Raw genomic sequence first — 25,466 nt, 5'->3', positions numbered from 1 at the left:
GACTTACTTTTTTTTATCTGTATAAGCATGAGTTTTACAGTGTCTCTGATAAATTACTCCATTAACAGACACCAACACCATTCAAAGTACACTGAATATAGTGAATTGAGGGCATTTGGTAACACATTCATAAGCCCCTGACCAGAGTAGTTACGTGGAGTACCTCAGGCTTTTTCTGTGTAGATCTCCGTGGTCTGATTTTGTTTTGTGTTCAAAGATTCCATTGGAAAAGTTAAATGTGGCAGGGTATTGCAGGAGAGAGCTCTCCAATCCTTGTCTGTCTCGTCTAAGTGATAGTAATAACACTGACACATCCTCAAAATTCAGATGATTGCAGAGCAAAACTCCTTTTTACATCTATTATAGGACAGATAAGGTTGTGTAATTCAGTGAGTTTTTTGAATTTAAGTCATTGATTGACAGAACAGGAGATAATCAGAATTTTTTTAATAAACAAAATTATCTGGGCAGATATTCTAGCAAGCTCAGAAATACATAGTCTGCTTATGTACCAGAGGGCACATATTCTTATGTTGTTGATCTATGTATTTTTAATAAATGTGTGTTTTCTAGAGAGCCTTCTACTGCTCTCTCTCTTCCTGGGTAGTACTGCTACCTAGGCATGCAGCTCAGTGTGCTGGAAAGATGCATGTATAGTTTTGATACCAGCTTTTAAAATATTTCCCAAAATTATCATATTTTTGAGCTACATCTAGTCAAGAGTGTGTAATTCAAAAACTTCCTGTTATTTTCCTTTCTGCTTCTAGAAGTTGAAGGACCTCCCAGAAACATCATTGGAAGAACCCTGTCATGTTCTATCTTACTGGGTTTCATTGATGCTTTTATTTCAGTAATGTATTTTATTACTTCTTTTAATAACTGAGCACTAACACATGAGACAGTTGAGTTGTGACAGAACTACATGTTTATATTTAAAAATAGCTTGAGGAAGCTGTGAGTAAAGTTATTTTTACTCAATACAGACAGTATTGTGTAAAGGACTTGTCATGTGGTAAGGAAGAGGAATTTTTGAATGGCTTTTCCTGCTTAACAAAATCATTTACCAGTTAAACTCTCTGTTTCTCATTGGTTTTGTAAGTGCTTTCTGAGGTTAACAAAAAAGTTCAGAAACCTTACAATAGTTTCAGTAGTTACCAGCATTCACATTAGAATGAGAGCATAACTTCAAACAATGTACACACACAAAGCACATGTCTATTCACAAAGGCTGTGCAATCTCTAATGTTCCCTGGAATTTTTTATTTTAAATTCTTGTTATAAAGGGTAGGAGGAACTCATAGTGGCCTTATGGAGTAGCCTGTGTGCTTCCATTAACCCAGTAGCACCAGTTGTGTGTAAGGTTCAGTGAGACAGATTACAGAATAAGCTGATGATCTGATAAGGATCATCGAGTCCCGCTCCTGACCGTGCACAGCGCCATCCCCAAGAGTCTCACCATGTGCCTGAGAGCATTGTCCAAACCTTGGGTGGAGAGTAATGAAGGCAAAAAGAATTCTTGACTTCCTTTGCAGGAGCAGTGGTAAAGGACTTCTCACCTGCCACAGACTGAGACTCACTCATTGGCCAATGGTGGCATACAGTGAGGTGAATCCTGAGAGGAAAGAAACATGAACATTATTGCAGATGAGTTTAAGGAAGATCTGTATTTTCCTCAAGTGCATTTGTAGTTTGTGAGTGAGCTGAGAGGGACCTTCTTCACCTGGGTGTTGAAGCATGTTGCTGTTCACCTTGAGAGGTATATAATCCAAGTGTGCATGATTCATCATTTGATTTGATCCTGCGCTTCTTGCTGAAAGATCATGGGAACTCTGTCTGAATAAAGAAGGGAAATTAGGCTTTCTATTTTTATATGACTTATGAAAACAGATACAGTATCAGCAGCTTCCAAGATGGGAGGTGATTCGCTGCCAAATCTTTTCAGCATTTCACTTAAAGTATTTGGTTTTAGTCAGTATTCGTATATTTAATTAAATACCATGTTTCCAAAAAGTGTGTTTATCCTCTCCTCTAGGCACTCCTTGACATATTTAAAAATATATTATTACCAAGACTCCTCTAGGGACTCTCCCATTCCTTATAATTAGCATATAATTATCACCCAGCAACTGAAGACATAGTTAAATTTTGTGATCCCCTCAAAGAGGCCTTTCAAGGCCTCCCCCAAAGGTCAGAAAAATGCAGCATCCTCCTGCATGGAATAGCAGCAGTTTTATGGGCTGAGATGTTCAGTGTGAGCAATACAATGGCTATTACCAAATCAGAGAGATGTCATTTCTTGTAGCGAAATTAGAATATGTGGTCCTGTGGTCAACTACAGGATCAATTTTTTTTAAGTTATTATTAAAACAATTATTAAAACTCAGACATACAGATGTTTTAAGATATCCTTCTCTGAGCTGTGGCTTACCTGAGGAACCATGTGTTTTGGAAGATGCAGCCACTCCCATGTTCTCCTAGTTGAGGGAGGGCAAAAATCCAAACTTGGATCATGGGTTTGAGCTATGTGGGGTATACTAAATAATTGTCTTAATTTTTAGTAGAGCAAATGAATATTGTCTCTCATTAGGGGTTAACAGGATAGGCTGTGAACATGGTTTGTAAAACTGGGGGATGAACAGATGCAGAGCAGGGCTTGGTGGTACTGGTGGATGAGAGGCTGGACATGACCAGAGAGAGAGACTTTTTACATGGGCATGTAGAGATAGGATAAGTAGGAATGGCTGCAAACTGAAAAACAGTAGGTTGAGATCAGATACTCTTCACAGGGAGGGTGGTAAGGCAGTGGAACCAGTTGCCCAGAGAAGCTGTAGATGCCCCATCCCTGGAAGTGTTCAAGGCCAGGTTGGATGGGGCTTTGAGCAAGTCCCACTGGTTTAGTGGAAGGTGTCCCTGCCCATGGGCAGGAAAGGTGGAAATAGATGACTTACACAGCCCCTTCCAACTCAAGGCGTTGTATGGTTCTATGACCCTTTGGTGGTTTAAGGCAAGTTACTTTAAACCAGATAGTAGCATAAAAGTTGTAGATCCTTTTAATTAGGAAGGTGCTTTAGAGCTCTAAGTGTTGGTTTAAGAAATTGGATTTTCTGATCTAAAATCTTGTGGTTCACAAAGTAGAGCGCTGATTAGAAGTGAAGATGGTGTAACGAAAGCCCTTTCTGCTGTAACTGAATGACCTCTGGGAGGATGTGGCCTGGCACCCACTTTGGAAGCTTTTGGCTTCCAGAACAATTTGAATGAAAGACACTTTTCTTTCTCTCTAGTTGCACTCTATGGTTGAAAACAAATTGTACTTGACTACTTTTGCTGAAGTACTGAGTACTGTGAGAGTATAAACTGTTGGCAGCTTTGTTTGCAGCAAGTTGGGGATTTAAGAGAGTTGCTGGACATCTTGAATTCTTGTATCTTTTCGGATATGTTTCTATCATCCAGGACATCTTTCTTATGCCTTATGACAGTAAATAGAAACAGTTACTAAATAATACCACCTCATACAGCATATCCCTTTGTGTCAGATAATGTCTGTACACAAAACTAAAAACGGACAGAACAATCTCTAGTTTTTAGAGTTCTCTAAAACCTAAGTTGCAAGTGAGTATTGGGTATCATCCTGGCTTTTAAAGTAATGAAGAAACACCCAGTCTTTAAACACAGTCACAAATGTTTCTGTGATCTGTGCTTAAGTTGAATATTACTGTGGTAGTTGTAAATGAATATTGGTTATTAAGGAGGAAGAGCTCAAATACCCCGTTCTTGCTTCATCATACATATAATTATGTCAGACATTGTTTTGAACTTCACACAATAATGTCCTGTGAATTGGCTAGACTTGGCAATTGGTAACTGTACTGTGTTCAGTTATACTGTGCAGTATGATATTTTCTTTGATACATACCCCCCTTGGTTTCTCATTTTACTACCTAGGCTTCTTTTCTTATGGGACTAAGTTTACAATATAAAAGAAAGCAGTCTTCCAAAAACAACTTGCCTTGCATTCTTGCATTTTGTTAAAATTGTTATTAAGAAATCTTGTGTTGTAGTAGTAGTACATGTAGTAGTACATGTACATTCTTGCATTTTGTTAAAATTGTTATTAAGAAATCTTGTGTTGTAGTAGTAGTACGTGTAGATGCAAAGTAGAAGAGACTTGGGTATTTCAGATTGATAGCTACTACTGAACTCCAGTGGTGTATGGCATTTGCAGAGGAGGTGGTGAGATTACATTTTGAAATACATGTTTCTTTAAATGGATATTTCCAGATATTTGGAATTTTAAATGTGTCTACTTTTTAAAAACAATGGAAATTGGTTATGAGTCCAGATCTGTCAGTACTAGTGAAGAAATTCTGCCTGGCTCAATACTTGTTTCAGTTAGAAACTTTTCAAAACTCTGAGGCCTGTTTTGTTGGAAGACTTTTACTGGTGGTATTAAGAAAAAGATGTAAATGCAAATCCCTTAGAATTATACACTTGAGATTGTAAACAGGTTGTTAATAGTATTTTTGGTTTCAGGTTTTTTTTGGTGGGTTGTTTTTTTTTTTTTTTTCTTTTTTTAATCTAGCTAGAATACAGCTTTGGAATTAAACCACAGTTTTCATATCTAGAGATGAAAGTAACAGAGGAGCAGGATGTCAAAACTGCAGGCTTAACTGCCTAACTATATCAAAATGGTGGATTCTTTTAATTGATTGAATAACAGTTTTGACAGAAGACTTCTAATTTACATCATGTTGCTTCATAATTGCCGTTTTCATGTTGCATTTATATTTGAGATCTACAGTACTGAGTTTATATGCATGAGTTGATACCATGTGTGACTATCTCTCTAGCATCTGGAGATGGTAATGCTTATCACTCATTTAGCTGTTAAAAATGGCTAAACAAGTCATAAAGGATGAGGAAAGCAGAATAGTTTTTTAGAAGTAATTTTATTTTGCTGTCGCAAAGTCTGGTAGTATTTGAGAGAAGAATTTTCCAAGTGCTGAGCTTGTTTAAAACTCTGTGACTCCACTGAGAAGGTTTTATGTGGGTACAAGCTAAGGTAATTGCTTTCTGTCTTAAAAAGATAGTGTTTTTTAAAGGAGTGTCCTTTTGCAGATGAATGTACAAATAATACTATCTTAAATTTGAAAGTGTCTTGGGAATTGTACTAATCACACAAAATCCTGTAAATTATAATAATGTGTCCCATAATCTTCACTAGCTTTCACCTTTTGCCCCAGATAAGGGGATAAAAATATTTCAGCATCCTTCTTTTCTTAGGTTTAAGTCTTGCAGTACTCTTAGGCTGAACTTAATGTGACCCAGCGTGTCTGAAGTTGCAACTTCTACTTAATTCAGAATGCTTAACACAGGGCGATTAAGAATTGCTGAAAATTCGAATTCTTCTTCCCTTGTGTTTTTGTTCTGAAACAATCTTTATAAAGGGCTGTTTTTGGAGAGCAGAGTACAGTCTTTTGTTTCTGGATAAAATTGATGGCTGCAAATGAAAGAATAAAGAAGGCTCTCTATTCATGTTCCCCAGCCTTTGTTTCAGTGGGCATTGTTTCAGTTTATAAGAGCTGTTTAGTACATATAGATTACGGGAAGGGCTGAAAGATTCCCAAACACATCAGTGCAGTCTTGTTAAAAATCCTGCTATCTCCTCTGCTGCCCAGCCAGTAGTTTTTGGTTTCAAAGATACCATGGAAGACTTTTGTTTCCTTTTCCACCACATTACTTAGAAGTCACCTTTTCTGCAGTAGTTTAAATGAGTCTTACTATTTTTCTTTCAAATTATGGAAACCTTATCAAACCTGCAATTTGAGTTCTAAAGCTGAGGAAACTGGCTAGTTAAAATTTTGGTTATTTCTGATTTGCCATCTTCTTACCTTAAAAACTCAATGTATAAATAAACTGTTGGCACATGACTACAGATCTTGGTTCTAGTTTTGTAGGGAACATGGATCCGTGGCAGCTAAACTGTTGCTTTATTTGCTTTCTCTTTAGGGTCTCCTTATAAACATAATAAACTACTTAAGCAGTTGTACACAGGTGAGATACCCACGTAGATCTTAAATCACAGCAGTTTAAGTTAATCTGAAACTTGATAATTACAAGTTCTCTTACTGAGGGCATACCTGGATAGTGCATTAACTTGCGAGTTAGTAAATTTTAAATTCTTTTTGGTTTTGCAAGTATGAGTGTTGAGCTGCACAGTTAGGATGCTCTTGGTGTAAATGCAATGCAATGAGTTACAGATGCCTCCTTGTATTAGTGATAAAACTCTTCTAACAGGGCTTGACATGCTGAGTTTGGCCATGTTTGTCAGTGGAGAGATTACGCTTCCACCAAGTCCCTTTCCCCTGAGTAAACCCCTGTCATTTAAGGTGCTCCTGTCCCACCTCTGCTTTAATGCTCTCTTTCCCTGAGGTTGCTAGGGTGAATGGGTGTAACACCATCATCTCCTCTTTCTCCCTCCCTTTTTTATTTTTTCCTGTAGGCCTTTCTTTGCAAGATGCGGGGATGCTTACGTGGCCTTGAGTCAGTCTGCTTGATGGAAGCCCATCTGGAAAGCAAACAGGACAATCTAATTTAACTCTTGATCAGATTTAAGTATGATATAATCACACAATTGCTTGTGCTGTCCAAGACCATATACTACATCTGGGCATGCATGTGGATAGGCCTTTGTTTGGCATTTAGAGGTGTTTCAGATTGTGTGGGAGCTGTCATGATTTCTTGGCTATATCTCAGCTCAGGCTGCAGTGGGAGCTGACCTCTCTGCTGTGTAGTATGAAAGGGGTTTGCCAATGTACCATCATGTAGCCACATGGAAGGTGGGCCATTGTCTTGTGCAGTACTAAAATGAGACAAAACCAATCCACTGAAAAGAAATCTTAGTTCTTTGCCGCAGAAAATTTTTGGTTTTGGTTTTGGTTTTTTTTTCCAAATAGGCAACAAGCTGTCCTGGAAAATAGCTTTGCTACCAGAACTGTTTTATGAACATGGAAGACTACAGTACAAACACATTTCCAAATGCTGTATTATATTTCTTAATGGAAAGGCATTTATGAAGCTCTTTTAAGAATGTGATTTGAGGGTAAACTTTTTTAATAAGTGAGAGAACAAACACTTTCAGTGGCTCAGCTCTTCCATTGTGCAAATTTAATGAGCTGCTGTCCTTTTAAGTTAATGTCCCTTTGAAATAGGAGTTGCATTGGAGACATTTGGCTTCATATGATAGCTGTTTGAACGCTAACACAAATGTAAGTTCTGTTAAGTTATTGCAAATGTAACATTTTGTCTGAGTTTACTTGTTCTGATGCAGCCTCACATAGAAATATTCTATATAAAGCATTTTACACCAGTGGTTGAAGTGATCCCTTTCAAACAATCTGGCTGTGAAAAAGTCGAGATGTGTTTTGTGCAACATTTATTTCCAGAGGAAGGAATGTTTTTGTTCCCTTTATGATTCCCCTTCAGTCTAGATGTCTGGTTTAGTGGAAATGTTCAGTTGTCAGAAGAATCAAGATGGTGTATTATTTAGATCTTACCAGACAAGTGGGATTTGTTTCTTCCATTCCAGTTATCAGAAAGATTAACCCTTTGCCCTCGCAGTCCTAATTGCAGTCGTTCAGAAACAAAGATTCTGCTTGTACAAGACAGCAGCAAAGTGTAGTATGTGCCAACTGGAATGTTTCTCTGGTGAATGTGGGTTGCAAGTATTACATACATTTTGTCTTGTGTTTCAGGCACCGATAAAAGCAACCTGTGAAGATTTGTCATGCAAGACTGGATTTCCTGAAGATGTTCACAGTGCAGTAGTCTCAAGGAGTGTACATGGAGGACAGCCTCTTCTCAATGGTACTGTTAAAAAACATATTTTGAACTTTTTTGTTTCTTCTAGTTGTAGCCATAAGTTGTAGCCACTCTGGAGCATTTTCATCCTTAAATAGGACACAAACTCTTTCAGGAGAGAGCATTGGCTGCTCTGTGATTATTTCTTGATCACTATTGTAGGACTTGGAAAATCAGTTGGCATTAGTGGCAGCACATGCACCTCTGACTGTAATTTGAGAACACTGAGTGTTGCAATACTTCCCATTATTATCCTCTAATTCTTGGCACAGCATTCACGCTGACGTTTCTTACTACCACTGACAGTGTGTGTGCCATTAGTCTGTACTTACAGCTCATGTATGTATGAGGAGGTAAAGAAAATTTCCTTTTTACCTCTCATAGAAGAACTGCAGTTACATCCAGTGCTAGTGCTCATGTTAGTGCAGAGATAGTTCCCTTACTGCTTTTTCGTGGCAGTCTGAGGAGAGACACCAATAGGAAGCAAGCCGTGGGATGGGCAGCAACACGAGAGAGTGGCTGTCTGTGAGCCCCTGGTCAGTGACCGCAGCGCTGCAGGCTCTGTGAGGAGGCGTGCCAGGAGAGGCAGGACCGTGCCAGGGCTGTCTCAGGGACAGTGCACACTGCTCTCTCACCCTGGCACCTACCTGCATCCAAATGGCATGGTGCCCAGGCTGGGGATGCCTGCTCGGTGAGCACAAGCCCTTTCCTCCGCCAGGGATGCCCTGCAGTCAGTACACCTGCCCACGTTTGTCCAGGTTGGGAATTCAGTTCACTGTTCTTTTTGTGTCTCTATTTTGCAGGGATAGACTGGGACAAAGAGGCAGATGCTCTGAATGCTTCCTAGATTTCCCAGCCAGTTAAATTTCAGTATACAAGCTTGCAGAAGTACAACGTTTTTAAAAAAATTGCATTAATTTGTCTGTTTTCTGAACCGCTAACATAATTTTTTTAATCTAATTTGGAAATTGTGGAACTAAGAGCATCATTTTTAGACAGTTTCAAATACAGCTTAAATAAGGACTAATTTCATTTAATTTGTTGTTTCTTTCACATATAAATTTAGCTACACAGTTCAAGACATTGAAATGAAAAAAATTCTAACGAATCTGCAAAACAAATGAACTAAAAGCTGTAGTCTTGATTTTACATGCTGTATGTAGCAGTCTCTCGTTAATTATATTTTACAGACCTGTTTTGTAATTTCTTAGAAGTATAATGGAAACTTGAATGCAGGATGAATTGATTAGCTTTAGTGTATTTAAACTTGAGTTATTAAAGCTTTCTCTATTCAGTTTCAAGATGGTATATTCTACCAGCACAGACTTTTCTTTTATTAAAAGATGGCTTAGAAATTTATGTATTGAAGCAAATGTTCTGCCAATTGAGAAAATAATAAAGAGGAAAGAGAATATTCCTCACTTTTCCACCAAATGGGAGTTAATAGATGGCTCTCCTATATACTCCTGTAATAGACATCAGCATGAGAATTCCTTGGTATGTGATGAGCACACGCAGGGTGCATAAACAGGGATGCAGAGCATAGCAGCCAAATGCTTTCCAAAGGTGCCGCCTTGGAATACCAAATGTTTGTTACAGGTTGACTGTCACGCCATCAGTTCCTCTTGAATGGAGATCACACAACTTTTGAGATCTGCCCTGTTCTGTGGAAGTTCTCTTTACTCTCTATGGAATCAAGGCTGTTTCTGCAGTTTTTCCCTTTCCCCACCAGTTAGGAACCACAGTAGACTGGGCACTAATTGTCTGTTGTCATTGCTCATGCGAACCTGATGATAATGTCTGATCAGCTTTAACTGAGTCTGAACTAGTTACATAGGATGACAAACTGACTTCCTGTCTCATTATTCATCCCAGTCCCACAGTCCCTTCCCTTGCTTCTCAGAAGTGAGTGAAGCATGACTGTTGGTTTGTCCTTGAATGGTATTAAAATGCATAACATTTTAGGGAAGTAAGAATTGGAAACACTGTATGAGGCAAACGGTATGTATCACATCATATCAGCTGGTTGAAAAATGACCTGGGGGAGTCTTTTTCCTGCTACCATTTCCTCAACTGAATTACTGCAGTGGTTAATTCTTTTGAAAATTTTGACATGCTTAAAAGCATATAATTTGCTGGTTACACATAAACATACAGTCCATCATTGCATAGCTTTGACTTAAATTTAATTACACTGTCATTTTGAAATACTGTTGTTGTCAAAAGCCTATTTTCTGGTTATTAAACTAGATTCAGATGATGCTGGAAGTTAAGTATAGTTGCATGACATTTGCTTCGTAGGGGTAATCATGTGCCTGATTCTGATCTCGGCTGCCTGGCCTATCTAAATGCATGGAATTATTTAAGTTGGAAAAAGACCTCTAAAACCATAGAGCCAATCCCCAATAATTCAGCACTGCCAAGTTTACCACTAAACCACGTCCCTAAGCGCTACATCTGCGTGTCCTTTAAATACCTCCTGAGATGGTGACTCCAACAATTTCCTGGGCAGCCTGTTTCAATGCTTGCCGACCTGTTTGCTGAAGAAATTGTTCCTAATATCCAATCTAAACCTTCCCTATGGATGGTGATGCCGTTTTTCTTTGTCCTATCACTTGTTTCTGGAAGAAAGGACCAACCCCCACCTCATTACAACCTGCTTTCAGGTAGTTGTAGAGAGCAGTAAGGTCCTACAATTGGCCTTGGCTCACTGATCCTCTGCATTACCTTCCTGCCCTCCAGCAGATCAGGATTCCTGCCCAACTGAGGTGCACTTAACCCCCTCATCCCCATCATCGATAAAGATAGTGAACAGTACTGGCCCCAGCAGTGAGCCCTGGGGAACCACTGGTGGCCAGCTGCCAGCTGGATGTAACTCCATTCACCACCTCTACCTGGGCCTGGCTGTCTGGACAATTTTTGGGTTTTTACCCAGTGAACACTGCACCTATCGAGCTGTGAGCAGCCAGTATCTCCAGGAGAATATCGTGGTAATGGGTGTCAGAGGCTTTTCCAAAGTGTAAGTGGACAACATCTGCAGCGTTCCATTCATCCACTAAGTGGGTCACACTGTCATGAACAGGAGATCAGGCCAGTCAAGCAGCACGTGGCTTTCATGAACTCAGGCTGGCTGGGCCTGATCTCCTGGTTGTCCTGTGTGTGCTGCATGGTGGCACTCAAGGTGATCTGCTCCATATCCTTCCCCAGCCCCCAAGTCAGTCTTGTAGCTCTGCAGATCCTCCTTCCAGCTTCTTGTAGCTGTGCATCAAATTTACTCACCTCTGGTCAACTGTGACCTCCCTGGTCATCCAGGACTGCTGATAAACGATGGAAAGTGAATTGCTGAGCACTTCTGCCAGTTCCTTCAGTACTTTTGTGTGAATCCCATCTGTCTCCATAGGCTTGTATGTGTCTAAGTGATGCAGCAAGTCACTGAGAATTTCTCCTTGTGTTATGGGGGCTTTAGGGGCTTTACTCTGCTCCCTGTTCCAGTCTTCTAGCTCAGGGGCAAGGTACCCGGAGAACAACTGGTTTTTTATGACTGGACCATGGCAAAGAAGGCACCAAGTACCTCAACCTTTTCCTCATCCTTTGTCCCTATATTTCTACTCATATTTGTTAAAGTATGGAGGTTCTTCTTAGCCCTCCTTTTTCCTAGAAAGATTGCTTTTAAAAATTGTCTTTTAATAGTAATTTGTCACTAGATTATGTTCTGTTTGGGTTTTGGGGCTTCTGATTTTCTCCCTGTATAACCTTGCAATATCCTTGTAGATACTTACACTAGTTCCTGTATGTTTTAGAGATGAAGGCTTTCATTTTCTTTGGTTTTGTGCATTGATACCACCAGCACAGAGGCTTTATGGACATCTCAGATATCTACAGAGTAATTTGACCCTAACTTGATGCTTTCTTGACAACTTCCACATTTTTATCATCTGTCTTGTTTATTTGCTTTTGTCTAGTACATTGGAGGACAGGCTTCTCTTAAATTCTTTGGCTTCTGTCTTACCAAAACTTAAATAAAATTAGAAGTATCATATGACTTGTTGGTCCCCCGCATTCAGTTTGTTACAGTAGCACAGGATATCTGGATTTTAAAACTCTATTATATGAAATTTTCTTGCACTGCACTGTACTGTGTGTTTTTTGAAGAGTTTTTTTTTCCACCCTCTGTTCAGGTGGTACTTGTTTTTGATGGAAGATCGAACTTGTTCCCATTGCATTTAAGAATAATTTATAATGCCTTTGTTCATTCCTATGGCTAGGACATTATGACAGCATCTACTGATTTTTTTCCTTTTTGGCATGAGGGCATGAGAGGCAACTATACATTCAGTTCTTGTCCAGGTGTTCAGTTGTCCCAGTACATGAAAAATTGGTGGAGCAATATATATTCAGAATAACTTAAATTAGAAAAGGGAAAAAATGCTCCACATTTATTAATTGGGGGGGGGGGGGGGGGGGGGGGAGGGAAGTTGGTGGGGAAGGGAAAGAGAGCTGCCCTTGATGCCCTTGGTTTCAGGATGAGGAAATGGAGGAGATGATTCTAGTTGAGAGGTCACAGGAGTTGGAAACTTCTCCTTTTGTAGGCTGTGACTAAGCTGTGCAGAAGGTGACCTGCACCATATAGGCTGTCCCCTATTGCCTCCTTCTGGTTTACTGTCACCAGTGTCCCATGGTCTTGTGTTCCCCTGGAGCAGACTTCCCTGGTCATGCCCTTGGAGACTCTTTGACGCTGATACTTTACAATTCATCTTGTACAATGTCTGGCAAGTCTGGCTTAAATATGCTCCGGTCACTAGATACAAATAAGATAAGTCCTATAGGCCTAATATTAAATTTATTTACTATGTTTGACATGTTGTTTCACTTGATACCAGTAGGTTCATTGAAATTACAGTGGTTTTTACCGAGGAGCTAGGTGACCTCAGAACTACTGCCTTAATTTCTGTGAAGGGAGAAAAGAATAATAATTTCAGAAGCAGAATTAAGAGAAACTTCATTCATTGCTAAAAATTGTCTTAGTAATAAGCCCATGGAATTACTTGACCCCCTAGCTCTTTTAAAATGTAATATACTTTGAAATTTTTTAGGACTTAAATCCTCCAACGTTTAAAAAAGAAGATAAGTAATATGCAAATAAGTCTCCAGTCATCAGCTAATAGAAGTAGATACCTAACCCAAATTGAGGGCACAGTACTTAGGACTGGTTTCTGTAAATAAAATGTGATTACTGTTTGGAGAGCCATAAATAAGATGTAGTGTTGGGAGAAGAAGAGTTTAAGTCAAGAGGGAGTTCCGTTTAATATATGAAATGCCCTTGCTTGCACTGGTTTTATCACATTTTTGTAGTTCATCCAGGGAAAAGTACTTGTGGCAGTTTGATATGTCCAGCATGTTTATCTAATCTTTGTTCTATATCCTGCAAATTTTAAGATACAAATAAAGCACTTTCAGCTAAAATCATTCACCTCAAAAGGTTACTTGAATGGTTTGCAGAATCATTTCTTAGAGATTCTTATGCTGATAATTATTGTAGCAGTTTCTTATCTCTCAGAGATGTTATTTTAACATTGTCTGTCCTGTTACTAAATGCATGGTTTTAGTTGTCTGCTAAGAAAATTCATTCCTAAACCAATAATTCAAATGCTGTGTAGCTATAAAATATTTCTGAGGTCTTTGTGCTGTACAATGATAAAGAAAAAAAAATGTTTTGGTGTTGATCACAGAGATAAGCAGTGATTATTGATGATCAACACTGCAGTTTCATTTAAGCCACAGTAAGCATCAGCTCTGCCAAAAAAGGAACTCTTATGCCCTACCTCCTCTTTTAGCCTGGGACCAAGTGCTCATGAAACCATCAAATGAACGGGGTTAGCCAATTTATCTGGGGTAAACTTTCACTCCCACTCCTTTAGACTTTTTCTGTGTGACCTTGTAGGCTTAAACAGAGCCATAGTGTCCCTGCTGCTTTCTTTCTTCTAGCAATGAAATGCTTAGAAAATAGCGTTTGTTTTGATGCTTTCAAACTGAGTGGCAAAACTTGGTTTTTGCATTCCCACAGACTTACTTTGTAGTTTACCGTTGAAAATACCAATTGGTCTCAACCCAGAAATGTGTTTTTGTTGGGAGTGTGGCCCTCAGGCATGGCCTGGTGTTTAAGAGTAACTTGACATTTCTTCATGATGTAGTGGAGGGTTACATGGACACTCTCTGTCACAGGTGAAGCTACTTGGCTTTGTTGCTAGTGTTGTTTTATTCTGCATATACAGATGTCTACCATCAGCTAAGAATAAAATTCCTTTTTAAAAAGTCATAATGCTTAAAACTGAAGACAGCAGCACATCTTTTAAGGTGGATTAACTGTAGAGCCAAGGAAAGTGTTTTTAGAAGAATTACATTTTCCAAGAGGGAAATTAGTCTTTACCCAGGAAAAAGATTTTGGCCTTTTTTTTTCTTCTATTAAAAAAAATGAAAATAGTAACCGCTTTGTTTGAAGTCTCCTTGCCTTAAGCAAGAAGACAAGTTGACAAGTTCCTTCCAGGCAGACAGCCAAACAATCTCGGATAGATGGGGTCTCTCTATGAGCTGCCAGCAAACTGGGGAAAAATTGTTTTAATTCTTCCCAAATGTATTGTTTTCTGAAATTCTTTTCCTGTACTCTTCACCCTGCCCCCTCTTGCAAAAAAAGAAAGAAAGAAGAAAAACACTACAACCTACCATCCCCTTCTAGTTACTCTTTTAAGCCTTAGTGGGAGTGAATTTTTTTCCAGAAGCTTCTGTTGTTAATATATTTTTCCCCCCTGAGTTATGCTTAAGATTTAGTAGGTTTGGTTTTGCCCTCTTCTTTGAGAAGCAAAGTTCTATTGCTGTTATTTGGTGATGCTGTGCCTTGTTGTTTTATTGTATGTTACAGTTGCATTCCAGTTGTTGGTTTCTTGCCTTTTTAATCCTTTTCATCTTCTTTTCTCAAACAGTTTTCCTGTTTGTACTCTTTCCATACCCCACAGCATCCTAAATTCTCCAATGTCAGTTTGGAGCTTGCTATCCCGGATTGGAAGAGCTGCTTCTGTTTGCTTTCACTATGCTAGCACAGTACCTGTTTGGTGATACCAATTGTCTGTTCATGTACCAAGCTCTTAATCTATTCTTAGATACTTCTCCCCTGAAAATTATAGCTTTCTTTTGCTGAAGCAAGAGACTGCTTTTCTTGAGATGTCGTTTCCTTATTCCCTTTTACCAACTACTTAAAACATGGATTACATTATAGAGTATATATAGCATATATTCACCTTACTGAACAGTGGTAATACACCATTTGAATGGTGACTCCTTTTTGCTTTTTTTGTCTGACTTATATGGGATACCTGATTTTAATTTTGAGTATTAAACTACTGACCATAAGTTCGTATCATCTCAATTCAAGCTTGTATGTTGAATGATACATACATATAAATGGAGAATAGCATAAATAATGAAATGCAGTGATGTTATGAATGTATACAAAGGACTAACATTTCAGAAACATAGTTCTCTTATTCATTGGTGGACTGTAAAGCTATTTTGGAATTGTGTGTAGTATGTGAATCAATTTGTACATCCAGTATCAAAGAACTTATAACTTAAGTTCTAGGTAAGAAGGAATTCTAAAAAAAAATCTAATCAAAATGTACTAAACAAAATTTTTACTTTTCATGGAATATTTTTAATACAGGTTGAGAATACAGTTTATAGTAAAATCTTAAATAAACTACTCTGTCCAGTTTTTCCAAAGAAGAAACATGATTCTCCCTTATTCCCCGGAAAAGGAGCACTGCTTCTGTTTCTCATGTAGATTCTTATAACTCCATCTTGATAAAGAGAAAAATTCACCTACAGAGAAATTATAGAAATCTTGAATGGTTGCAGTGTTCTGGGATCTGTAAATTACTATCTTAGTTAATTAGTCCGGTTCAGATAGTAATTTCTGTCTGTAGTCCATTTACTTGGAATGCACTGAATTAATTAGTACTTATTCCCTTTTCCTGTATTCAGCTGGTTACTTGCAAGGGTCTCAAATGTATTGTCCTTTCTGTGTGCAGAAATCTGAGTTACAAGCAGCAGAATTGGTAGCTGCCTCAGTAAGCTTTGAGCATGGCTCAATGAAGGATGGCAAAGGGGATGTTTCTTTCTGCCCTCTGAAGCTGGCTCTAGCATTATAGTCTTTCTAACACCATTTAGTGTAGCCTTAGTTCAATTTTAAGCTATACCATCTGGCTTTGATTCCCAAGGGGCCATTATTTTTCCTGGAATCATTGTAGTTAGAGTATTCTTCAATGCTGACCAGTGCTCTAGGGAAAGCTGGAAGGAATGGTGGCTGCAAAGCTGTGCAGAAAACCTCCCCAGCAGGCAAAGGTGCCCCTGGGTATGGGTGATTTATTTAGTTACAGAAGAAGGTTGCTGTTGCATTCAAGAGCTGCATGGAAAAAAAATATTTCTGTGTGTTACATAAGTATATGGAATATATGGAACAGAAACTCAGGTGAAGCCTTCTGTGTTAGCATATAGAATGTGAGAAAATGGTCTTTATAATTAGGAATTCAAATTGTTACTTAGGACTACAGTACGTCTTCTGTTGACTTGTCATTTTTCTAACCTGGAAGATAAATTTACAAGAGCATCCTACTGAACTGATACTGCAGGAAATATCCTTTACTGCAAAACATATTACCATACTAAATACAGATAAACTCCTCTAGTATTTAAACACTTAAAGACCACATTACATCAAATATTACTGCCTTGAAGACTTGGATGTCAGTCAACAAATCCCAAGTACGGTTTGAACTGCTCTGATTCTGGTTGAATGCAGTGAGGCAGATTTATTGTTTTTGGTTGAACTTGGGACACTCAATGTAAGAGCATTTTTTTTTATTCTGGAAATAATAACTTTTGGAAGAGTTCACTTCCAAGCTTTCACAACACATCCTAGGCATCAGAGCCAGCCTTGCTAAACTCAGGAGAAAGGAGGAGCAGAAGGAAGGTGCAAAAAAACAAGATCAGATTTTGGATGGAAAGGAAATTTGCTGGACTTGCTGTTATCTTCTAATTAGACTGTAGAAGGAGCAACTGGCCTTTGGTACCCTGTAAATCTTTCCAATTCAACCGAGCACAGATGGTTTTCTGCTCGTTTCCATATGCCCTCGCTGGTTGATGTGTCCTCCAGAGGGTGGGGAAAATAATGTTGGGGGATAAATGGAGTGAAACACTGCATCTTGGAGTGCAAAATGGAGCTGAAGCTGGGGAAAGGATGGAAGCAGAAGAGTCCAGGTGATGAAGGATAATGAATGGAGGGTGGAGTTATGAACCATTCAAAGGGGAAGAGAAAGCAGAGGTTGTCCACAACCCTAGAAAGAGCAGAGAAACTTCACATTAGTTGGAAGAGGAGGCAGAAGCAACCCGAGGTAAAAAGAAAAATATCTTTGAATACTTTCAGATTTCCTCATGGCATCCAGTTTGAGCTAGCCTTGGACATCCAATACCCACCCTAAAGGAAATGCTGAGGACCCAGTAGAGCTCACCAGTATGAAATAAGTGAGCACGTAGTGCTGAGAAGCTTTTCTAGGAGAAATCACCAGGCCTTCTTTACATCAGAATGACAGCACTGTGTCCCACATCTTCCTTGTTTTTTGCAATTTAATTTAAAAAACATAGTTTTGTGAGTGTTCAGCCAAGATCAGAACCTGCACAAGGAAGAGCCTTTTGAAGATAAACTGATCTTATAGCCAAGACATGAGGCTAGCTAGAGTACCTACAGCTGCACATCATGACTTGTCCACTATTTTGGAGGAAACATTGAGTTTGAGCACTAAGAGTTCATCAGTGTCTGTGAAGTTGTATTGAAATCCACTGCTGCTTTTTGTTACAGGTGATTTGGTACCACCAATATTTTTTTCATTTTTTCTCACCTTGTGTGTATATATGTGCAGTTTAAGTGAATATGAAAACACCAGCCTGAATTAAAGTTAGAAGAGGATATATCCAAAATGTAAATCTTTCCTGTTGCTGCCAACGCATTACAGTGATGTGGCTGCAGGATGAGTGAGTTTGATCAGCAAGATAATGCATCACAAAACTGTTCCTCCTTTTTGTGGGCTCCTTCTCTTCTGGGTCAGGTTAGTTGTTGATTTGCTGGGATCTGCTGTGGAAAAGGAGATAACTTAATGAGAAAAGAGGTGTGTCAATGGTGATGAGATAAAAGGAGGTCATAACTGAATTAAACTCTGCTGTGTTAGATTCTCTGGTAGGTTTTTTCCCACCCTCTTTTCTCTCTGCAGTGCTTTCTTCCTGCTGTTTTCATACATTCCAGGATTGGGCAGCTGAGGATCAGTGCCCTGCCATCCCTTGCCCTTGATGGCTGCTGCATCCCCGCGCTTCCCAGGCACAGCAGTGAGTTGTGCCTCGGTTCTTAGCTGGGTTGCAGATGACAGTGAGCAATCCCATTAACCTGCCAGCCTGGCTGCAGATAATCCCGGAGAACCAGGGCACCCAGTGCTGCCCACCCACGGCTGCCATCCCTCACCCTGCTGGCTGCAGCTCCTGCCTGCCTGTAGGCACTGATGCTCTGGGCAGGGGAGCAGCACAGCACGGCTCAGGTGCATCTCCTCCTCCTCCTCCTCTGAGCTGACTGCAGAGCTCAGAAACTGGCCCATTTAGATTTATTTTTTTCCTTCTTTTTTGCCGTCTGCTGTGTTTTGGCAGACCTGTGAGCAGTGGCAAATATTATGATCGTGTCTGCTTGCCTGCAGCTCTTTTTTGTGCACTGTGCCGCCTTTTAAGAAGTAGATTTTGTTTGGTTTTGAAAGTTAATGGCATATGCCTCTCAGGTTGTAGAGAGAAGGAATTACTTAAGGCCCTCTGAGTTCCAGTTTAACATTCTCTTAAATAGGGAAGTCAGAATCCCTAAAAGCACAATTTATAACATAAAAGCTATCAAAATAGCAGGGCAATCTGTTAAAGTGTTTAAAAATTTGATTCGCTGCAGTTTAAAATGTGAAATAAATGTACACTAATTGTTTTGAATGGAGATGAAGATGGTGTTTGAAGCCAGTCTTTAAAGGAATTAGTGAGATAGCACTGCAGTTAATGGTGAAGCACTATTTTCCTGTAATGGGCTAAGCAATGTTCTCTAATTAGCTTGCAAATTGATATTCAAATACAAGTAAACTGGCAATCAAATACAAGCAAAACATCTATGTAAGTAGACTTTGACGTCTGCATTTAGCATACCTGTATCACAATTATGTGTGGGTAAAGGGTAAGCTCTTAGTTGTTTTCAGCATGGAGCTTTTATTAATGGTGGCTCACTGGTTACAGTAGGTCATTTTTTTAACTTAAGCACATGAAAAGAGGAAAAAGAAGTTCCTTTTTTTTCCCCACAAGTGAATGGCTTTTAAACATTAGTAACATAATACTAAGTGTGCATGAGCTTTTTTCCTGTCTTCATTTCTCCTGGCTCTTGTCAGCTAGTTGTGCACATAGGATTTGATACATAGCTGAGTCAGTGGCAGTTACCCTGTTGAGTTTTCCTGGATTTGGGATCATATTTATGTTCATTATTAAAATTATTGCTATATGGTATAGCCATTTCATTTTCAAGCCTTGTGTCAGAAACTGGATGCATAAACTATTAGTGGTGTTTATGTTGTAAGGTTTTCAGTGGTATGTAGTACAGGTTCTTAAACTTGAATACCTGGCACAAGTAGGTTTCTCAAAGGAGAATCATAGAATGGTTTGGGTTGGAAGGAATTTAAAGACCATCTAGTCCCACTCCCCCTGCCATGGAGAGGGACACCTTTCACTGGACTGGATAGCTCAGAGCAGCATCCAGCCTGGCCTTGAACACTCCCAGGAATGGGACGCCCACAGCTTCTCTGAGCAACCCGTTCCAGTGCCTCGCTGCCCTCACAGGAAATTATTTCTTCCTAGCCATACAAAAAAATTGGTGCATAGAATTCTTGCTGGAAAAGGTAAACAAAAATCACACATTTAAAATTCTGTTTTCAGGGTCTTTTTAATGTCTGTATTTTCTACGCTGTATAACATGTCTCACTCATTGATACCTCACACACTGATACCTTGCTAACTACAATCTGCAAGAATATTATTTACTGACAGAAGTGTGAACTGTATCAGTGGGAAAAGTATGTGGCTTTGTCAACCACCAACACTCCATCCATCAGCTGTTATGGTGTTTGTTTGGCATCATCTTTTATGCTAAAAGTTCTTCAGAATGTATTTCCCTAAATCAAATTCTTGTCACTGTGCATTCATTAAATCCAATTAATGTTTGCATAGATTTAGCTTTCAGTGCTGATTATTGTCTGAATTCTTCAAGGGGGAAAAACTCAAACAAAACCAAAACAAAAAAAACCCCTTTGTGTGAAGTGTTTTCTGTAAAGCAGTAAGTATGCATTTTATACCGTAGAAATAATACATCAGTGAAAGTCTTGACTTTCCAATTCAGTATGTGCTTTTCTGTTCAAATAACCCCAATTTTTGCTTTGCTGTGCTTTAGTGCATGTATGTGCTTTTATAAAAAATTGATCAACTTGGTTCTCTGGGGACAGTTAATGGGGGAGTGTAGGTCCCTCAGAGGTCACAGGTTCAGATCAGTCTGTCATCTGCATCCAGTAGCCAGTAACTTATAACTGCTTGGTAGCTTATGCAAAAGGAGCTTTGGTTTGATTTCTTCTGAAGGAGTCTCTGTTGAAAAGGTACTTATTATACAAGAGCAGAAATACTGCTGAAATTAGTGGAAACTGGGTCAGTGCATGTAGGCAGGGAGTGCTCATTGGTATGAAGGTAGCTGGAGAAGGTCAGTATCACAGTGCTTTCCTGACTGGAAGAGAGAAGCACTGAAACAGATGGGAATTTGAACCTCTGGAAGTGCATTTATGCAGAGCTGTGATATGTTAGGGCAGTAGTTTTAACAGCTTGGGGCAAGTAGCACATTTAGTGTTTTAGGTACTGCAGGTGTTGTTGCCTACGTGTAATTGATTCAGTATGTTTACCAGAACTGGAATGAAGTCTGAAACTTCAAATACAAATTAACAGCAAAAGAAATCCCTCTCATCCTTATCCTGTGTGTCACTACCTGCACTTCTGACCATGCCAAGTCTCATTTAATTAGAATCTTCTTGTTGTGCCTGTGTGCCAATTAATTATTTAAGAATGATATGTGTCATGATTTATAAAAATGGATCTTTTTTCCTCAGAGAAAGTGATTATATCAGTTATTACAGCTGCAAATGATCTCGAAGTTATTTCCTCCTTCCAGTTTTTGAAACAAAGTCTGTAATTTACAGATGCATGCCAAAAAGCCAACATTGTGTGCCTAAAATGGAAGATTTTTGTTAGCCTTCAGTGAGTTTGCTGTTTAAAGGAAGCAAAGCCTACAAAAGCACAGGTGCACCTGGCTTTAGGAAGCAATTTTGCAAGAGACATCCCAGCAGAACATGGCTGTTCCAGTCTGCTGGGCAGGTTATGGTGCACTGATGAAGCCTGGCTTAAGGTGGCCACAGTCTCAGTGTCTTTTGGGTTTTATATTGCAGCTGATTTAAACCAAAATAAAAGTTATTGAATCCTAACAGTGTTGAGTTGTGTGTTCCTCACAAAACCCAACAATAGTATACAAAGATTCTTAATTTTTTAAGCCCTGTCTGTCATGCAGGACATAGATAAAAAACTGAAGAAGCTCTCTCCAAACATTTGTTCCTGTAAATGACTATGAACTTTGAAAAGATACCTGAAGTATTTGTAGGGTAACCAAATAAGGTCTTGGAAATGGCTGCTTTTAAAGACTGCTTGCTGTCTGCTCAAAGATGATAGTGTGACTTCTGTTGCAAACAATTTAAAAATTGTAACTGTGAACCTCGTAGAGGAGCAAAGGGCTATATATGTATGTTCTAGTAGCAATAACTTCTTACAAAGCATTTACACTTTTGTAGAAGGGGTAGAAATAGATAAATTGTTTGGTAAGCTGTTACATCAGTGTTTTAATAATGTCTGTCAACCATGTATATTTATGATGCAGAGAATTTTCTAAATAATGGGCAGTGTCAAAATGTCACTGCAGGTCAAAACACGGGTTTTTTTGTTTGTAGGTCTTTGGTTTTATTTGGTGTTAGAGTTCTAAAGTCTCTGTATTATTATTTTAGTAAGAATCTTGCTGTCTTACATTTTAAAATTTCTGCAAGCCATGCACAGATTTGCATGCACAGGATAATTAAGTTCTGAGTGTACCATCCCATGAACTGAGAGAGAAGAACATCACCTTAATGCCCTTAATGTAAACTCTGTCAATAACATTGCTCATTTTGTATTGCATACTTTATGTTAAATTTGCTAATTTTGCAAAAACAATTTTTTAAAATGTTTTATTATATAATGATTGTTTTATTAACAAAATGATAATATTAGACAAGTCTTTAGAAAGACCTGGAGACGCCAGTGGGACAGTGGGGTCTGTAATACTCAATATGGGACAGACAGATGGTTTTAGGTTGTTTCAGAATGTGCCCAGTTAATTCTGATAATGTGATTGGGGGATTAATTCTCATTTATGCACAGTCTATTTGCTGCCTTCCTCAATGCATGTGGATGAACATGGTATATCTCATCTTTTTTAACTGATGCTCCTACTAAACATTCAAAATATGTTTTCTTCACTATAGTGAATATTAAAATTAAATTTTATCTTCTAAAAAATTTTTGCTACAGGCTGCAGAATTTTTAGTGGTTCTATGACTTGAACCATCAGGTGTTCAGAGCCCTCTGAGGTGGATGTTGCAGGTTCCAGGCACTATCCGTGGCTCTTAAAAAAAAGTTAAATCTCTGTGATTGAAAGACTTAAAGAGTGCTGTCATGGGGGATATTGAAAATGGCTGGGAAGATTAGAAGGCCAATTTGGAAGACTGATAGCTCCAAGTTCCCTCATTTCAAGAGTAACAGTTCCCCTTATTTAGAGGGTATAAGAATTGCAGAGCAGCATCAGCAGCTCCCAAATAGAGAAGCATATCTTGCTAGTGAGAGACAAACATAAAACAGATGCACATTAAAATAGGGTTTGCTGATAACAGTCCTGCTTGTGGATAGCAGTCCTACTGTGGTAACAGTCCCTACTCTGGGAGAGTGTCTCACTCTGCATTGGGAAATTCCGTGCAGAAGCATTTGCATTGCTGTGGATGAGGTGGCTAAATTAAAGTTTGGTCTCTGGTTTTGGTTCTGTACAAGGTAGTAGGACCAAAGAGGGGTGGGCTGGAGGTGGGCTGAAAGAGGTGTTTTGATGAGGGACTGAATGGTACAACTTTCCTGATATGAGTCACACTCAGTGTGCATCTTCCCTGGTGACAGAGGAGCTCAGGCAGATGTTACTTCTCAAGTCTAAGGTCTAAATCCTGTATTGGAACAAAGTAATCTAAATTACCATGGGAGAGGGCAGTCCCACATCTCTTCCTAGCCCTCCCCAGCGGTCCAGGTGCATGTTTTGTCCTAGTTAGAGTGGTCTTGCAGCCTCAGTATGAATCGGTCTGATCACATGCCAGGCTTACACTGAAGTGACAGAGAAGTGATATTCATGTGGATCAGCAGGATGAATGAACTTGTGCCATAGCTGCACTGCAGTGGCTTCTGGGAGGAGAGGGATATGGGACCATGGGCTGCAAGACCACATCTTCTAGCAGGATCTTGTGCCTAAATCATTTTAATTGTTGTGCCACAAGTGCATCCTAGCTGCGTTTGTAAATATTGCTCATTTTTTACTGAGATCTTCATCTCTCACTGGCCAGCCATACTGCTTTGCTGTCCTTTTAGATCTGCAGAACCAGGGTGGTTGATTTGAGCATCTAGTATGCAAATCAGATGACCTTTTTTTAATGAATCTATAAATCATGGATATTTTCACCATTAGCTCAAGCCCTTCTGTGAAATATGAGGATGATGTGCAGCATTTTAATCTTCAGTCTGTCCAGTCTCTCTCCTTGCCCTTCCCACACCTCCATACTAACAATCCAGCATTAAACCCCTAAGTAAGTGGCAGTGTCTTCAGACAAGAAGAGTCACAGGCTTACTGCAAAGACAAAATGAAACAAACAAAGCCAGCTACCATAGTTGTGAGTAATTTTTGCATGTTGAAACGATCCCTGTTGAACTCTTTTGTCACCTGGGGTGGTGTAAAACATGACAGTCTACCAGGGCTGCTTCAAGGGCTTCATTGGCATTCTCGGTTCCTCAGACTCTTCCATGTGTGGAGATTTGAGGGCTGTCTCTGCTGGAGTCTCCTGCTGTACCAGAGGATGCTGCTGCCTCGGTGTAGGCATGCTGGCTCTCTGCTGGAGGCTGCCATGCTGCTGCAGGGCTGGTGACGCGGGCTGCCTGTCTGCGCTCTGCCTCCGCGGGCCAGAGCCTCCCGTGAGTTATCATCGATAAAGATGTGCTGGCACCAGGGCAGCAGCAGCAGAACTAGAGCAGCACAAGGATGTGCGTGGTGTTCTTCTGTCAGGCCTAGCTCATCACTGTCCTTGGCAAAGTCAAGATCTGGGGTTGGAAGGATTTTGTGCTGGGAAGGCAAAAGAGCCCCAGGGCTCTTGGTCACACAGACCTTTGAAGCTGTCTTCAGGAAATGGTCTACAGTGCTTTCTACAGTGAACTCTGGTAGCCAGGCTTGCTGCCCCTCTGCTAAGGCTGAAGTCTTGTTCCACGTGGATGTACTGTGGCCCATGGGGTTAAAAATGGACACATTCTCCATGACTTGTAATAATCAGTTTGATTAAGTTTGGGATGAAAACAACAGGAATGTCTTATTTTAAGCTGAAGGCTGTGACTTGTTTTGGACAACACTTCTAAAGCTTCCCATTAAGGGAGGTAAAAAGCAAACCCGGCAGCCTTGTAAACTATCTACTACGAAGTTCTTTAAATAGCACAATCTATCTCTCCTCTTAAATTAGTGGTCAGCTTAAAAGTAATTCATCAAAACCAGTGGATTTACATAAGTATGTGGTATAAGACAGATGAAAACTAGGTCTGGAGTTTCTGAGAATACTTGAAATTCAAGGCAAATCTGGCTAGTCTAAAATCAACCACAAGCTTTGTAAGCTTCTAGTATTTAGAGGTTTGGGCTTTTTGTTGGTTTTTTATTTTGGAATATCTCAGCTGGAAAAGGGAAATTCTGTAGATCTGCTATGGATCTTGCATTCTAGAAAAGATGTGCAAGTTATTTTATGTATCTTAAGTGACTGTTACAGGGAATGACAAGGATGCTGGCTTTCTGTTCAGGGATGAATAGGTGTAAAGGTGTATCTCGAGATTGTTGTGTGTGATGAGGAAAATGTATTGGAGGGCATCAGTATGTTTTTTCAGATAAAGATTTTTTGATACCTGATTTTTTTATAATCTGACCCAATGGTCAGGAATCTTTTGGTATTACTTACAACTTACATGTTTTCCCATAAAGTTGGATGTTTGTTAATACCTTTTCTTTTTAATTAGAATATTGATGTGCAGTTGCATAATCTGAGCATCCAAAGTTATATTAGTATTTCCTACTGGTTTACATGGATTATTTTTTTATT

The 25,466-nt window shown here is 39.4% G+C and overlaps 1 protein-coding gene across 2 annotated transcripts in view; it reads left to right on the top strand.

Annotated features, from left to right (window-relative positions):
• The window catches only part of CDH2 (cadherin 2), a 114,730-nt gene that overhangs the window by 3,645 nt on the left and 85,619 nt on the right, over positions 1-25,466 (top strand). For both annotated transcript variants that reach the window (XM_071418670.1, XM_071418662.1), the window contains exon 2: positions 7,752-7,863. In XM_071418670.1, the coding sequence (XP_071274771.1) occupies positions 7,752-7,863 (112 nt within the window). The remainder of the gene's footprint in view (positions 1-7,751; positions 7,864-25,466) is intronic.

The sequence above is a fragment of the Agelaius tricolor genome, unplaced genomic scaffold (genome assembly GCF_023055355.1).
Source record: "Agelaius tricolor isolate 1412-34295 unplaced genomic scaffold, bAgeTri1.0.p SCAF_2, whole genome shotgun sequence".
In the NCBI taxonomy this organism is placed as follows: Eukaryota; Metazoa; Chordata; class Aves; order Passeriformes; family Icteridae; genus Agelaius; species Agelaius tricolor.
This window is presented reverse-complemented; position numbering and strand designations above follow the sequence as displayed.